Here is a 14948-nt window from a genome sequence, read left to right as displayed (position 1 = left end):
CAGGACTACGTGGATAGCTGAAGCATAGGTTACAAATGCAACCTATTATGTAGTCAGAAGAAAGGCAGTATGTGCTTTGGCACACTGAAGGTTTTGAAGCTTATTTCTGTCCATTTAGGAAGTTCCAATGGACAATTACAAATGAAAACTTAACTTACAGCTTTGATAAGGAAGTGAAATACTGTTTTACAGCTATACTTTTTGTTTACTCAACTCTCCTCCTTGCAGGAACCTCAAGCAATTTTTAAAAGTTTAGCACCCAGCTATTTAAGTATATAAGGAGTTCCAGCTTTGGAGCCACATTGTTTTCTTTTTAAATCTTTCTTTTTCCTAACTGACAGCTCTGTTTGCTGGAATATCTAAAGTAGATTGGTTCTTTTTTTGGCTCATTTGTCACTGATATAATAAAGTTGGGTTTATAGATTTAGTTCTGTGGTAAGAGGTAATTAGCAGTTGTGTATCAGAAAGAAGCTCCTCTATGTAATAACTCTTTTGGGTTAATGTAACTAAGAGAAGGAAAAAAGGAAAAAAAGAATGTCTATTGGTTACTAAACAATGTAATAATATACGACTGATGATGAATGAGCATCTTTATTATGAAGTATGAAGTAAATAAGTAGATGCCACAAAGGAGTAAAACAGAAGGAAACTCAAGGAATAAGTCAGTGAGCAGGCCTGGAAACAAACCTGAGGAGTCTTAATTGTGGTGCTATTCTCTCAACTATTAACATTACACTTACATTATATCTACATTATTATAGATTCCTGTAACATTCAAAACATAGCTGTGAAAACTGTCAGAACTGTTGGGACCCAGGACTTTGCAGTCAGGTGGACTATTCTCTAAACAACAGCTTTATAGTACATGTTCTGTTATTAAAACCAGCATTTAAAAAAAAAATCAAAATTTCCAGCAGTTTTTTAAAAACAAAATAAAAATTTCCACTTCATAGAAAAGTTCAGTATTTTGATGTATACGTATTGGGACACAAAGTTAAGACAGCAAGAGGCTTGACAGAATTAAAGGGTCTGTAAGGTTTCTATTAGAAAATATCAAAAAGTTTTATTTCAGGACATTTCTGAGAGAAGCAATACCAATAGGAATTGTTGTTATGCTTGATGGGAGTTGAATTTGGACACCTGGTGTTTCCACTCTTTGGTGTAGACTGCGCGGCTTCACTTTGCTACATTTTCTAGTAATGGATATTGTTTGTTCACTCCTCTTGAACATCCAGCTGGCCATGTTTTCAAGTTTTTGCATCACAAATAGTTGCAGAAATATATTTTTCTTCTACTTCTGACTATGAGGCAAATGTAAAATTTTCCAAATTACTTCTTGAAGTATGAACTGAAATATCAGTTTGAATTTCATGCTGGAAATTCTCTCATATACAGGCAGCTAAATGGAAAAGAAAGTCAGTATGAAGTGACTAATTTGACCAATCAAATAAATAAAACAGCTTTTATTTTATAGTAGTGCCTATTTAAGATATCCCCAAATATATGTTGACTAGCTCTGAAATGACGATGTGCCCAGTATACATAGAAAGAAGATTTATATAAATGCTGTAGAAAAAAATATTTATTGTGAATTACTTGCACAGCTTTGTTTACTGTTGGAGTTCTTGATACTCAGCTAAGGCTTAAATTTATCTTCTTACGTATACATTACGGCATGTGAGTCCTACACAAGACACACAGAGTCTGAGTCTCCAATACCGTGACCTCTAGTAACTAATGTATGACTTCATTCCAATTTACCATACACAGTTAACTGAAGGTCCTTAGTTAGGAATTTACTTGTGTTACACTCCCCCTGTGACTGATGGGCAGGGAATGCACTTCCAGTGCAGCCTACTTAAGAGCCAAGGCATCATTCACTGGTGACACCTATCTATTGCTGTAGTGGGACACTGGTAAGACTAAGCGCTCAGGTTGAGTAGCTCTGGTAAATGCCAACACTTTGGTGGGATGAATTAAAGTTTTACACTCTTACAATGTGAAACACTGCAGTTCTGATTGGTGAAAATGACAAGGAAATGGAAAAGCAATGCTTCTGGTTTTATGCACATGTATAGGTACCAGATTTATGAACAATTCTGATTCATTTTTAGACATCTTGAATAATGTTTCCACTCTTTGTGCACAGATACGAAGGTGCTATGGGATAATATTGTTTACAACCCAGCGACACAAACCCTAGCTTGGGAGCCAGCCTGCCCTGTGCTTGCCACGGTTAACCTGTGCAGGTTAATGAAGTCTAATGACCACTGTGAAGATATACAAAACACTTCCAAAAATTCTTCTGAGAAAGTAAGAGCTATTCAGATTTATTCAAACTGTGAGATTGAAGGCTATGACCAGAGCTGGACTTTGGAATAAGAGCAGTTGCGAATTCTTCTCTTCTCTGATACGTAAAACTATTAATAATCACAGTCTGTTCTTGTACACTAACCACATGATTTATTCAAAGAGCTCATATTGACTGACTCACTATTAAGAAATAAAAAGTGGAGATGACTGTGAAGCTAGTAATGCTTGCTAAATTCTTTGGTGTAAATAGGGTCTGCTTTTCATTTATAGTAAAGGCATGATTCATCTGCCTGGACTTTGCTGTCTAAAAGATAGGTGTTCAATCTATGCTCTTCGTCTCAGATTCCCTTTAAACTAAGTAAATGAAACAGACATATTGAGAAGACAACTCTTCTCATCTGAAGATAGGCATATAAGAAAGGTCGGAAGGATTCCTCTCTGAAGATACCTCTTGCTTTTCACTGACTATGACAAGAGTCTATTGTAATTAGATCACGTTTCGATATTTAACATTTAGACACCTAAAATGTAAGTGAGATGAAGCTAAATATCTTTAAATCTTGCTGGAGACATAACAGTACCTTGGTAGGGCATGATTGTTTGGTACTCTATTCAGATCTCTTTGAAGTGCCTTCCTCAAACTGGTCCAAATATCTTGAAATTGTGGGTGTTGAAATATCGGGTTCCTTAGTTCTTCCAGCACTTACATTCTGAAGTTGAAAAGAGTTTTCACTGCATGTATCTTGAACTGCTTCAATCTGAAATCTCATGATGCTGAATGCACTGGATTTATGAGGTTGGTTAGAATTCTGGCTTTCATCTTGAAAAGCAGGTTTCAGGCTTTCCTGCCTGTGGAGAGGCCAGTAAACTTGAGGTAACAAATGAAAAGGCAAATATAATCAAATACAAATTCTTGATTTTTGAAACTTTGTGACTATTATTCTGAAGACATGATTTGGGGGGGCTGACTCAGGACCGTTGAATGCTTTTTTGATTAGGAACTCCTGGCCAAGTGTTTAGTGATTGTTCAGATTCACCATTTCATGGGTTTCAACAAAGTTTTGATCTTGCAAAACCAAATATATTTAATTTTATACATGTGAGTGGTCCCTGTGGGATTCATCATCTGCTGACAACAAGTGCAATTCATTGCTTGCAGGAAAGAAAAAAAAAAAGAAAAAAAAACTAAAAGGAAGGAAAAAAAAAGGAAGAAGCCTAAAATGAGGTTTGGCTGGTGACAGTCATATCTATTACCCAGAACACAATCCAAGATTAGTTTATTACAGATGATGAATGTTTTCCTGTAGTCATTAATATTCATGGACAGGATGAATTTTCCCTTTTTCTCCAATCCGTCCTAAAAGGTTTGATATTGAATTTGGTCCATTTCTTGTAGTGTAACCCTGCAGAACATCTCTATAGTGTGCTGGAGACTACTGCAGAGATCCCTCACATAATGCCAGCTCCCCCAGTAAATCCGCACAGTGCTGCACACTCTAACACCACATGTACCCACTTAGGCCCAAAGCTACATAATTCTTCTTTCTAATTAGGGTGGGGCTTTCTCTGTTGATGGCAATGCTGTCTCCATATCTGGGTGGACTCTTACAGAACTATCTTCTGTGACCCTACTGTAGACATATCCGAGGACATCCATTATGTTCTTCACAAAAAAGTTGCAGGAAAGAGGTGTTACTTTGGTCATGATGCCATGTGTTGTATGTAGGGTCCATTGTGCTTAGGCACTTGAGCAATGGTGTTTATCTAAGCAAGATCACTTATATGGGTAGTAATTTTTAATATGAGACAAGGCTTTTTAAGCTGAAGCCCTTGGTGGGTAAACAATTGTTAAGAAAACGACATTTTGTTGATCACTTAAGTGGATGTCTAAAATTCAGTCTGCGTTTAAGTCTTTTCTGGAATAGGGATACGGAAAATTGAAAAATCTCTGAACTGAAGGTGGAACAACACTTTTAGGTGTGTATTTAAATGTTCTGCTGAGTTGTTGATGAGTAGTAAATAAGGGACTGGAACAAGATGACTATGTAATCAGAATTTTGCACACGAGCCACCATAGAATCAATTAATTTAGCTCTAATGGGTCAGACTGACTATAAAAAATGCTACATGTTACAGATAAAAAGAAGCAAATTATTCAGTAATCCAAAGTTGTGGTTGTTTCTATACTTACATATTTTATGTGATTAACTTCCTAGGATGTTTATAAAGTAAACAAACCAATTCCTTTCTCAGTAACCAAACCATGAAAATTTTTGGTAATTGAGTTTGTGAAATTAGTTAATGAAACTTGCTAATGCTTACTGCTCTCTTTTCAAGCAGGTTAAATATTCTCGTGTGGACACTCACCCGAGACTTTGCATGAAGGTAAAGGGATTTCTCTGTAAAATACCTATTAACTGCCCTCTTTCTGTCAGCTCTAAAAAAATGAGTTGCTAATGTTCTTTAGGATCAATATTTTGTTTCATAGCTCTGATGAATGGGAAGTAAGAATGAAGGAAAGCTGAAAGATTAGATTAAATGGAGGTTCTTTGGAAGTGCAGCAGCAGCGACAGGACACAGGTCAGATTGTGCCCTCTGTTTTCTCTGCTTAAGAAAAGCAGGGAAAAAATGTTTTAGGTCAATGCAAACTCTGAAGCATGCACTAAACTTAAGGTATAAAGTTTTCCATATTAAATATTTGGTAATAAAAATTATTGATATACTACATTTACTGGAGTACCTTTTTTTTTTTTTAATTCTAATTGAGAAAAGAATGCCACCTAAGGTTAATATAGGCATATTATTATTTTCTTTTAGATTACTTTTAAGTCAGTGGAACTACATGTTTCTGGAAAATAAGCATGTGCATAAATACCTGAGAATTAGGGCACCTAATTTAAATCAATGGTTGGAAGAGACCATAGACCAGGAAAACTGTGGATTCACCTTCTGCAACTTTCTGAAATGCACTGATCATCTCTAGTTGAATCTGTAGCTACAGACTGAAATTGAAAAGTCAGTTTTCCTAACAGATTTCTCTGCTTTCAGTTTACAACCAAGCAAGGCTCTTGGGTTAAATGTCCATTTGCTCATGGAGAATTTCCAGGTAAATATATATTTTTAATTACATAATATTAAATTGTGAAAAATATTTAAATCAGTCACTAGATATGAGCCCTCTCCAGCAAGCGAGATGTGTTCACATCACTGTAGCTTGTAAATTATGTCAGAGATTTGTCAGCTTGCTACTTCTATGTATCCCCAGTAGATCAAGTGTTTATCAGTGCAAAAAATAACCTGTGGGAATCAAAATAATTACTTGCATATCATTTGATGGCACTTAACTAATTAAAAAGACATTTATTTTAAATATAACTATATATAATAAATATAATATATGGTCCTTGTACATCTAAAAGTAAGTCTTCTCCCCTAATATCAGCTTGGAAAATGAGAACTGCTGCAGTTGCAGAACAAATACAAGTTTTCTTCACATCCCAAACCAAGGCACAGTTCTCAGTGCTTGTGTGTAACAGGACGCAGCTGGCCTCATGTGAATCTGTTGGGATGCACCATTCAGTCTCTGTGGTTTGTATATATTATTTCTTAAACATTGTAAGGCTTTTAAACATATCTAACTGCATTCATTTACTATTCCATTTATTGCTCTGCTTGAAAGCATTAATAAACCCATGCATGTACATATTGAAACAATTACTGGAACATTTTTAAAGCATGTAGTTCTAATTCTGATCTCACACTGAAGCAGGAAATAAATAAGGATCCTGAAGTCAAATGAGTCACAGCAAAGGAAGTGACTATCGAGTGGAACCTTAATATTCTTTTAACATAATTTTTGTGGTGTAGTATTTCTATTATGTATATAGCAAATGTTAGTGTTAATATTTCATATGTGGGTCACTGATAGAGCTGACCTGGCAAATCTCACATCATGAAATGTAAGATTTGAGGCATAAATCCATGATGATCTTGAGCCCCTCTAAATCTCGCGGCTGCCAAAACAAACGCAACACACAAAAAAGGTAAGTTTTCAGCCAAATTAGCTTTTTGAGCTGGCTGACTGTGTGACTTCACAACTGCTTCTTCCAGCAAAGTCAGGGAGAGAGGGAAAAGATTACGGGAGGATGAGATCTCTGTTTCAGGCAGCAGCTGGTCATGAAATGGGAGCTTCATTCCTCTCTTGCAACTAAGCCTATATCTCATACATTTTCAGTGCAGCACTGTGGCTTGCCCTTGCCCTTCAACCCTGCCTACCAGAGTTACCTTGTTGGCCTGACCTGTGATCTACTGAGATGTACATCTGGAAAGTGGGGTCAAAGAGCAGAAGAGTGGCCATAGCATTCCTTTTCAAATAGGAGAATATCAGCAGGATAGGTCTAGAAGCTACTAGGACTGCCGTGCTGCTGGTTCGGCAGCCAGCTCCTCAGTAGTCTTACGTCCACCCCTAAATGTGTGCTTCTGCTGTCTGCTCCACTGACCAGGTATATGAAATGTCATACGATGGATTTTGAGAAAGCTGAGAAATCCAGAATTTGTGATTTCTACCATTATTCCTGACTGTGCCCATTGACTTCGCTCTGCTGTAGGGGGATGTGCTTTAGAAGACACAAGCGTGCTGTAGCTCCTACACCTGTCCTTTAATGGTTGGACTGGATGATCTTAAAGGTCTTTTCCAACCTAAACGATTCTATGATTCTATGATTCTTTTTTGGATATATTCCAGCCGTATGTCTGTCTTTGCCACTGTATGCAGGTGCATGCTGCAACCATGACTGTTTCAAGTATCTCTGATGCTTTCAGTGTGCAGGGTGCACATGCCAGGGGGTAGCTGACAAACAGGCAGCTATGAATAAGGACATCTTAAACTCAAAGGGCTGGACACTGAAAGCTGAATTTATTTTCTAATGAATCAGTTTAGGTTTTTATCACATCTCTGGTGCTGAATGTAACAGAGCAGCTGTTAAAAGCAGAGTTTCCCAACTCAGCTTTGCTGCTCAAGCTAAGGACATGTTTAAGGGGAACGTGGTAACTGCTCCTGCAGGAGATCCCAGTGCTGAATAAACATGGGGAAAGGCGTGGGAAAAAAACAGCTATCCAATCAACGCAGACCACAGAGGGCACTGGTGGCGCTATCAAGAGCCTGTCCTAATGGGGCAAGGTATCTGGGTGAATGCTGTATTACTGGCAGAGCTGGAGATCTGTATGGTAGAAGAGTTGTCAAACACTATGTTCAGTGAACACTTGCAGTGGCACTTCCCTCCAACTGGCTTGTTTCACATGAAATCTGTGGAGTTTAGACTTTCTGTTTTTAAAGGTGTGAATTGCTAAGTGAGAAGGGTAATGGTGGAACACCAACAAATCACAGCTAGGTATTGAAGTGTGTATTTCATGAAGGGCACCGATGCACTTAAAAATGCTGTTTTCTTCCCTCTGGTACAAAGCTCTTACATCCTCTGCTACTGTGACAGAATGGGAGCCCACATAAATTACACAGAGTTCCTGTCTCAACGCCATGAGCAAAATATACAAAATTTTCATCAAGACTTAGCTCTGTGTTCCCAGAAACCAATGTTCGTTCTCTACCTAGTAATCCCTGTTCAGTTGTGCTCGAAAAAGAACATATTTACCTAATTTGCCGCGAATTATTTTAGGAGTTTGCCACATTAAAGAAAGCGGTATAGGATTCATAGCTATTAGTGGAGTAACTAACATTATTTTGAGGACAAACCATAAATAATCAAACATTGTGTCAGAACAGTCATTTAGGACAATTTCACCCTAGGGCTGAACTTGTTCTCAGCATACAATGCGATGGGAAATTCAGAACTGTAAAGAAAGGGTCATTCCTTCAACTTGTGTACACCAGGGAAAAGAAGTGAAGATGGTCCTTGGCTAACATCGTGTGAGCAGCCACAGCGGGGAGGGTGTCCTGCCTTATGATGCTTCATCAAATGCAGGAACATTAGTCCTCTTCCTGTGCTGCCCAAATTGTGCTTGGCAAAACTATACCAGCTGCTTATGGTCACTGAGATCCAAGGATATTTCTGAAAATAAATAACCTTCCATAATGAATATATACTTTATTAATTTTTTGACACAGTAGAACATGTAGCGTTATTGGCAAACAAACCAAAGAGCTGGAAAGACACAATAAATTTTCATTGTTCCAGGGTATGGAAAATAATAGTTTTCAATTTTTTTCTTTTCATTAGGGAGATTCTGTATCAATCACTATGTCACAGGAAATGTGTAGGTCAACAATTTGCATTCAGGTATGTGTCTTGATTTTGCCAGGTACTCTGTACAAAATAAACAAAGCATCAAAAAAAAAAAAAAAAAAGAAAACCAGCACACACTCTCATTGCTTTCTCCTCCCAGCCAAATCCGATTACTGTGCAAATGGAGTTGGCAAAGAGCATTATTTATAGCTTGATGTGCTGCCACCACCTCTTGTTGAGATAACAATTAACAGAGAAGTTGCTCTCCACGATCTTGCTCCTTTGTCAGTGGCAGATGAAGGGATACCATCAAGAAATTGATAATCCTGTCTTTATATGTTCCTTTGTAATAAAAAGTTCCAAGGTATCAAAAAATCCAAGTAAATCATAGATGAATTTTTCAAAAATTGACATTAGCTGGAAAAGGTTATGCATATAGCAAACAGTACAGTACATGCATAGTATGCTAGAATTAGCACTCCTGAAAGCAGAGCTGAGCAAACTATTTCTGACATTTTTGCACACTATTTCTGTACCTGAACTTTATTAAGGTAACATTAATAGAAAATGAGCATGAAGCTGATAGGTTTATTCCTCTCTGGAGTTAATGTTCTCAGCAGACACCGGGACAAGGGAGACTGACAGCTGGAGCTGCGAGGCTCCAGCAGCTGCCCTGGAAGGCCCTTGTCAGCTTCACTTTCTGCTGCTAGGAAGCAAGGGGCAAGATGAAAGTGAGATTGGCAAGAGCCTTCTAGGTAATGGGAGTTTTTCTTCTTTCCCTAGTGAAAAATCAGATTTGGTGGTAAAATTGATGTTTTTCTGCATAAATCGCTTATTTTGTAAATAAGACATTATCTGTCACAATACAGTTCCCCCCCCAAAAAGCAGCTTTATCATTTAGAAACCTAAAAGTGATTGCAACTCACTAAATGTACACTAGACCAGCAGTCTCCATATGCATTTATTTAAAAACAGATTAAAAAAATGCAGTCATTTGAGTAAACTAATAAAGCAATCTCATTTTGTCAACGCAAGTGTTTAGTAACAGTTCTGCTGAAAGGGGAATAAACCTTAATTCTTTCTTTTAAAAGGGCTGGAGGACAGATGTAGAATATTCAGTTCCACTGCAGATCTGTGATATCCACTGTGGTAAGTATGAATGATAACAAAAGAAGAATTAGGTATTGACTGTATAGAAGAGATCATCTCAGGTGAAGTGTGTTTTTGTTGGGAAACCGAGGTGGGATTCACCTGACAATGTAGATGTCTGCATGTGAGCCAGATATGCTCAACTTCCCTTATAGATAATGGACTCCTATATGTCAACTAGCTTTTAATTAGCTACTGCAAGGGCAACTTGTGTGGCTGTCTGTTTTCTCTGCTTTCTGGGTGAATTTTCCATCCTGTGCCAAGTTCTGCATGCCACACATATATTTACCTTGCTGTCGGTACATGAGGTAACTAGTTAAAAACAATCCTTGGCAAGTAGGCACACAGTGCTGTCATTGTAGCAATTGAAGCACAGCCCTACTGTTAATTCCCCACCTCTGCAAATGGGACAGTAGTACTTGCCTTCGCTGCTGAAGTATGGTGAGGAAATTATTATGATTCAAGGTACACTCAGACACGCTCACGGGGTGACAATATTCTGAAGTCACCAAGCCCCGAAAGTAAGGCGCTGTAGAAGTCAGTGAGTTCAGAGTGAACTAAGGCTGTGGGGTTTATGGTGAAGAGCACAGGAGTGGATTGACTAGTTTAGAACTAAAAAGTCTAAAAGAAGTCAAGCTGAAAGAAGGCTTAATCTAAGCATTGCCAAAACCACCTCCCCAAACCCAACCAGACAATCAACCTCCCCTCCCAGTTCATTGTAAACATAGTGATTCCTATGGCAGATTTTCTCTGTTGTCTAAAAAATACCTATCAGTTAACTATAACTTCAGATTTGGAAGCCTGATACTAAAAAGGAGGGGACTTGAATCTGTAGTCTAAATGTAGTTCTCTGTGCAAGCACTTGCAATAATGCTAGTTCAGGCTGCTTCTCCACTTAAAAACTCATAACAAGCCCGCTCAAGGTGAATCAATTAAATAGTCAGTGTTGTGATTCATGTGGTCTGGATGCATTTTCCTTATTCATATTTTTCTTTTAACAAATGTGAAGGGTATGATGAAAGCATGTAAAATAATGAAAGGCTCCAGAGATGGTAGTCTGGGAATTTCCCTCTGCTTTACAGTAGGAGAGAATGGGTATGTGTAGTAAATGAAAATGGTGGAACACCAAAAACAGAGTAGAGAACTTTTTGGGCACAGTATTTGATTTAAATGTGGAACTTTTTGTCACAAGTTTCCGTTCTGATCAAGAATTTGTGGAGATTCAGAAAAAAATCTGAGAAACTGCGCATATCAAGAATATCAGAACTGTAATGTGATCACTATGTTTGCTGTATAGAGGATATTAACCTCATGCTTCATGGATTCTGCCATACTTTATATTTTTGGGATAATGTGGTCCATGTTAGCAGGTGGATAATTCCATCTCTGCCAGCTGACCTGGAGAGGGTTCCCAAAACCTCCCTCTGAGGCAGATGGTACAGGTCAGTGTACAGGTCAGAGATGGGACACTGAACTAGGTGGGTTCAAGTCATTGCTGTAATTCCTGTGTTCTTAATGACTCGTCAGGAGCCATCAACTGCTTGTCGTGTGTAAGATTTTTAATGTAACAGTAATAGTATTACTACTAAGGACTTTGATATTTTTAAATGCTTATCTTCTATAACAAAGATACTTTCTCAAGCACTAGCTTTTCAAAATCAGGAAGTGATGAAAGTTTCTTAAAAACAATGTCACTGAGGGTGATAATTCTTACACTGGGATGCTATTGTGTTTGAGCCTAAGATGTTAAGAAAAACAATCCACATAAAGGTGAAGAGGATATTAAACCTAAGATTCGTCCATAATTTGTGACAATTTGGGTTATACAAAATGTCAAACTAAATGAGAAATAATCTTGTAATGGCATAGTGAAAGCAGTGAAAACATTTACTGCATACATCTTTGTAAACCAGAAATTTATATTGTTAAGTATCACTGTTAAAGATACCAAGCAGCATCAGTGTGCCCAAAAGAGCCATGATGTTATTAACATGTATTTTGTTACTCAAACCCAAGATTCCAGTGGTGACAGTATCTATTATAAAAATCAGTGTAGCTAACCATCACAAAGGCTACTCTCTTTCTATCTGCAAGAAGAGTTTTTTGGCATGCAGAATGCATTACACTGCAATGCATTGCATTTTTCTATCAGTAGCTGTGCTTTGGAATTAGAATGGCTTAGCCCTATTTGTTCTACAGATGATGGAAATGGGAATTTTTTTTTTGTTTGTTTGTTTTTTTATTAAATAGCATTGACTTAGAGACAAAACTCTGTGTTCTTTTTAAATTTTATTTTTCCTTTGGCCACTTTGCTGTATTCCGTTTAATGTAGCCAAACATTTGGAGACATCATTTCACCTATTAAAAAAGAAACTTATCTATTCTGAATTAAACAATAGCCTAAATTAGTTAATTTGAGAATAAATATGTGAACCATAATGAAAACAAAATGGCAACCTACATTTGAACTTGTTTCTTCAGATTTTCATGGTCAGACATACAGTGATGGAAACCCAGCGAAGGCCACGACGCACAGGTATCCATCCAGTGTATGGTTTAGATCATCTTTGAGAGTTGATAGAGTCACTAATCCTGAAAATATATCATTGGCCTCTCTAAAGAGCAGAAGTAATGTCTGAGTGAGTTTTGTACTAGCCAGCAGAAATGTCGGGTTTCTATCTCTCCTCTTTCCTTCTCCCCACTGAAGACATCTCTTGCTCCTGTGCTCGCTCTCCTTTTGTTCTCTCTCTGTTGCACCACAGTGCAGTCTGGCATCAGAGGTAGCTGCCTTGTTGCCAAAGACAGAGGGCAAAAGGGGACAAATAACCAGTGGAAGTGAGAACTCTGTAAAGTAACCAGAGAACCTTCAGGAGCTCTGGAACAATCAGGTTTGCTGAGCATGACATTCACATTATTAGCACCTGCCCCCTTCTTTCTCCCTGACATTTGCAGGCAGATCAGTCCCCTCTGTGCTCTCACACATTAGACGTGTCTGCTCAGCTGTTCCAGTGCTTCTTTTCATTCCCACAGCCCTTTGCAAAACACCTATTCCTAGGTTGTAAACAAATTGTAAACAAATCGTCAATTAATGCAGCCCATGGATGTATGATTTGGTAGACCCTGAGCTCTTAAAAAAGCTCTTTTTTTAAGGATACCCTTTCAGAGGCAACCTTAGAATAGTGGGAGCAACCTAGAACTCCAGAGAGAGTGGAGATGCTCTGAAAAGCCCTTGTTCAAAGATGGGAAAAATATGCAGCTGTGCAGAAGTTATGCAAGTCATGTGCTTGAGAATGGGCTACCATCTTTGCTTTGAGGCAGTCTTTGGCTTTTCCTGTGTCAAAAGATACCATTCAGAACAAAGTATGTAGGTTTTGTTCATTTGTTCATATCAGTGCTGTTTGGACTGTGACAGTCAAGTCCACAAGCTGTAGACAAATGGTTAGATTCATTATTTAACACCAACTATATATGACTGCAATGAACTCTCTCACACTTCAGAGAAAAAAAAGCCAATCTTCTTTCCTCTTCTGTTTTTCCCCTAGAATGAAGAGTGTGCATTCCTCGCATTGAATTTAACAACACGTTTTCACGGTCTTTAGTATCTTCTCAACATCAAGATGTATTTTCGTGTAACTTGCAAATCTTCTCTAATTGGTCATCTCCCATGTTAGTAGTTTCTGCTAATTACTGTGAGATTATTCTTATGAATGAAGAATTTAGCAAGTTAAGCCTATTCTAACATGTCCAAAAGAAGCTGGATTATGATTCCTCATTTCCCAGTATTTCAAAACAAAAAACGTCTTAGATCACTTAGAGAATTAGGTTCACATTTTCCTTCTAAATTAGTATTTTGTACAAAATATGCTATAAATGAGTACTTTCATAGTACTTTGTGTGCCTATAGAACAAGTATTTCAGATTTTCTTATTTGTAACCTTTGTTTTTAAACCATAATCAAAAGTTTTTGAGAAATGAAGAATGGAGGAAGCTTTCTCAGCTTTGTTACATTATCCTTCTTTGTAATTTCTTTTGTTTTCTGATGCCATTCTGATGATCTCACCATGACAGACCATATTCGTTAAATATATCTAACAACTGCTTTCTGTGTTTGCATTTGTATTTGATTTGGAGGTAACTTTCCTATTTGTCTGAGGAGGTACATGTCTTTGATAGCTATTTAAAACTGTCATGTGGAAATCCAGCCTAGAAAGAAACAGTTTAGTGGAAAGAATTGAAGTAATTTTTTTTCCATTATATCAGTATTTATACTCAATTGTTGAGAATAATATTACACACTGTACTGATTATCAAACATTTGGCCTTTATTTCACTGAATACTCCTGTCAAACATCCTTACTTCCTGTTGTGTAACAAGGAAATAAAGTCAACTAAAAGATGATTAATAGCAAATCCTGAAACCATGTGGAATTGCTCATGTGGGATCAGGAATATGGGTGGGGAGTTAGGGTCTGGAACAAGAAGTTGATCAATAAAAGAATATTTTCCATCTGAATGTGTGTATTTGTTTCAAGACTTTCAAAGAGCAATTTACAGGAGACAAATATAGTGTAAGAGACGTATCTGTATCTGCTTGTGTTGAAACACAAGGTTTTTGAGGTGCCCTGAAGAGGACAAATTCTGCTTGGCTCCTTTGATATCAAAACTTCATTTTGTAGACTGTACATCTATTAGATATATTCTTATTCCAAGGAGTGCTACAGCTCCAAAAGCAGAGGTGGCAAGGCAGCTTTCCTAAAGCATTTAGTTACTTGCTTTGGATGTAAAAGAGAAGCACTGATTTAGTCAGACATCTGCTTTTCCTTTAATACCCTCCAGACTGCAGCCATTCAACTGAGAGAGCATCATAACATTACTCTCTTCACCTTCCTGCAGTGGAAAAGTCTTTTCTGTAGGAAAAGTTGATTCATACAGCCTGCTTTTTGTTGCAGCAGTCTTAAGATCAACTTTTTGAATATGTCCTCAGACTGAAAATATATACAGGTGTGGCAGGATCTGAAAACCTAAGTGTAGCTAAGACAAAACACCACCTCCAAGTTCATATGAGGTCCTGAAGCAACAATAGCTGTACTGAAGCTGGATGCTTTCAGTGATGAGATCCTGTTTCAGCTGCACAGACACTAGATCTCTTGCAGTGTATCTTCTCTTGTTGGCTGCAGTGATGGAAATACCAAAGAGGATGTGACCAGCCATGGTCCTGATCAGTTTGGTGCTGTTTTACAGGAAAGC

The 14948-nt window shown here is 37.7% G+C and overlaps 1 protein-coding gene across 1 annotated transcript in view; it reads left to right on the top strand.

The window, feature by feature from the left end:
- Positions 1-13271, top strand: part of IL17REL (interleukin 17 receptor E like) — a 47816-nt gene extending 34545 nt beyond the window's left edge. The window contains exons 10-17 of the mRNA XM_075727726.1: positions 2150-2313; positions 4651-4698; positions 5362-5419; positions 5756-5901; positions 8547-8606; positions 9644-9701; positions 12183-12237; positions 13244-13271. Of these exons, the coding sequence (XP_075583841.1) occupies positions 2150-2313; positions 4651-4698; positions 5362-5419; positions 5756-5901; positions 8547-8606; positions 9644-9701; positions 12183-12237; positions 13244-13271 (617 nt within the window). The remainder of the gene's footprint in view (positions 1-2149; positions 2314-4650; positions 4699-5361; positions 5420-5755; positions 5902-8546; positions 8607-9643; positions 9702-12182; positions 12238-13243) is intronic.
- The last annotated feature ends 1677 nt before the right edge of the window (positions 13272-14948 follow it).

The sequence above is a fragment of the Pelecanus crispus genome, chromosome 1, assembly GCF_030463565.1.
Source record: "Pelecanus crispus isolate bPelCri1 chromosome 1, bPelCri1.pri, whole genome shotgun sequence".
Lineage (NCBI taxonomy): Eukaryota > Metazoa > Chordata > Aves > Pelecaniformes > Pelecanidae > Pelecanus > Pelecanus crispus.
The sequence above is the reverse complement of the archived record's forward strand: the minus strand, read 5'-3'. Positions and strand labels throughout refer to the sequence as shown.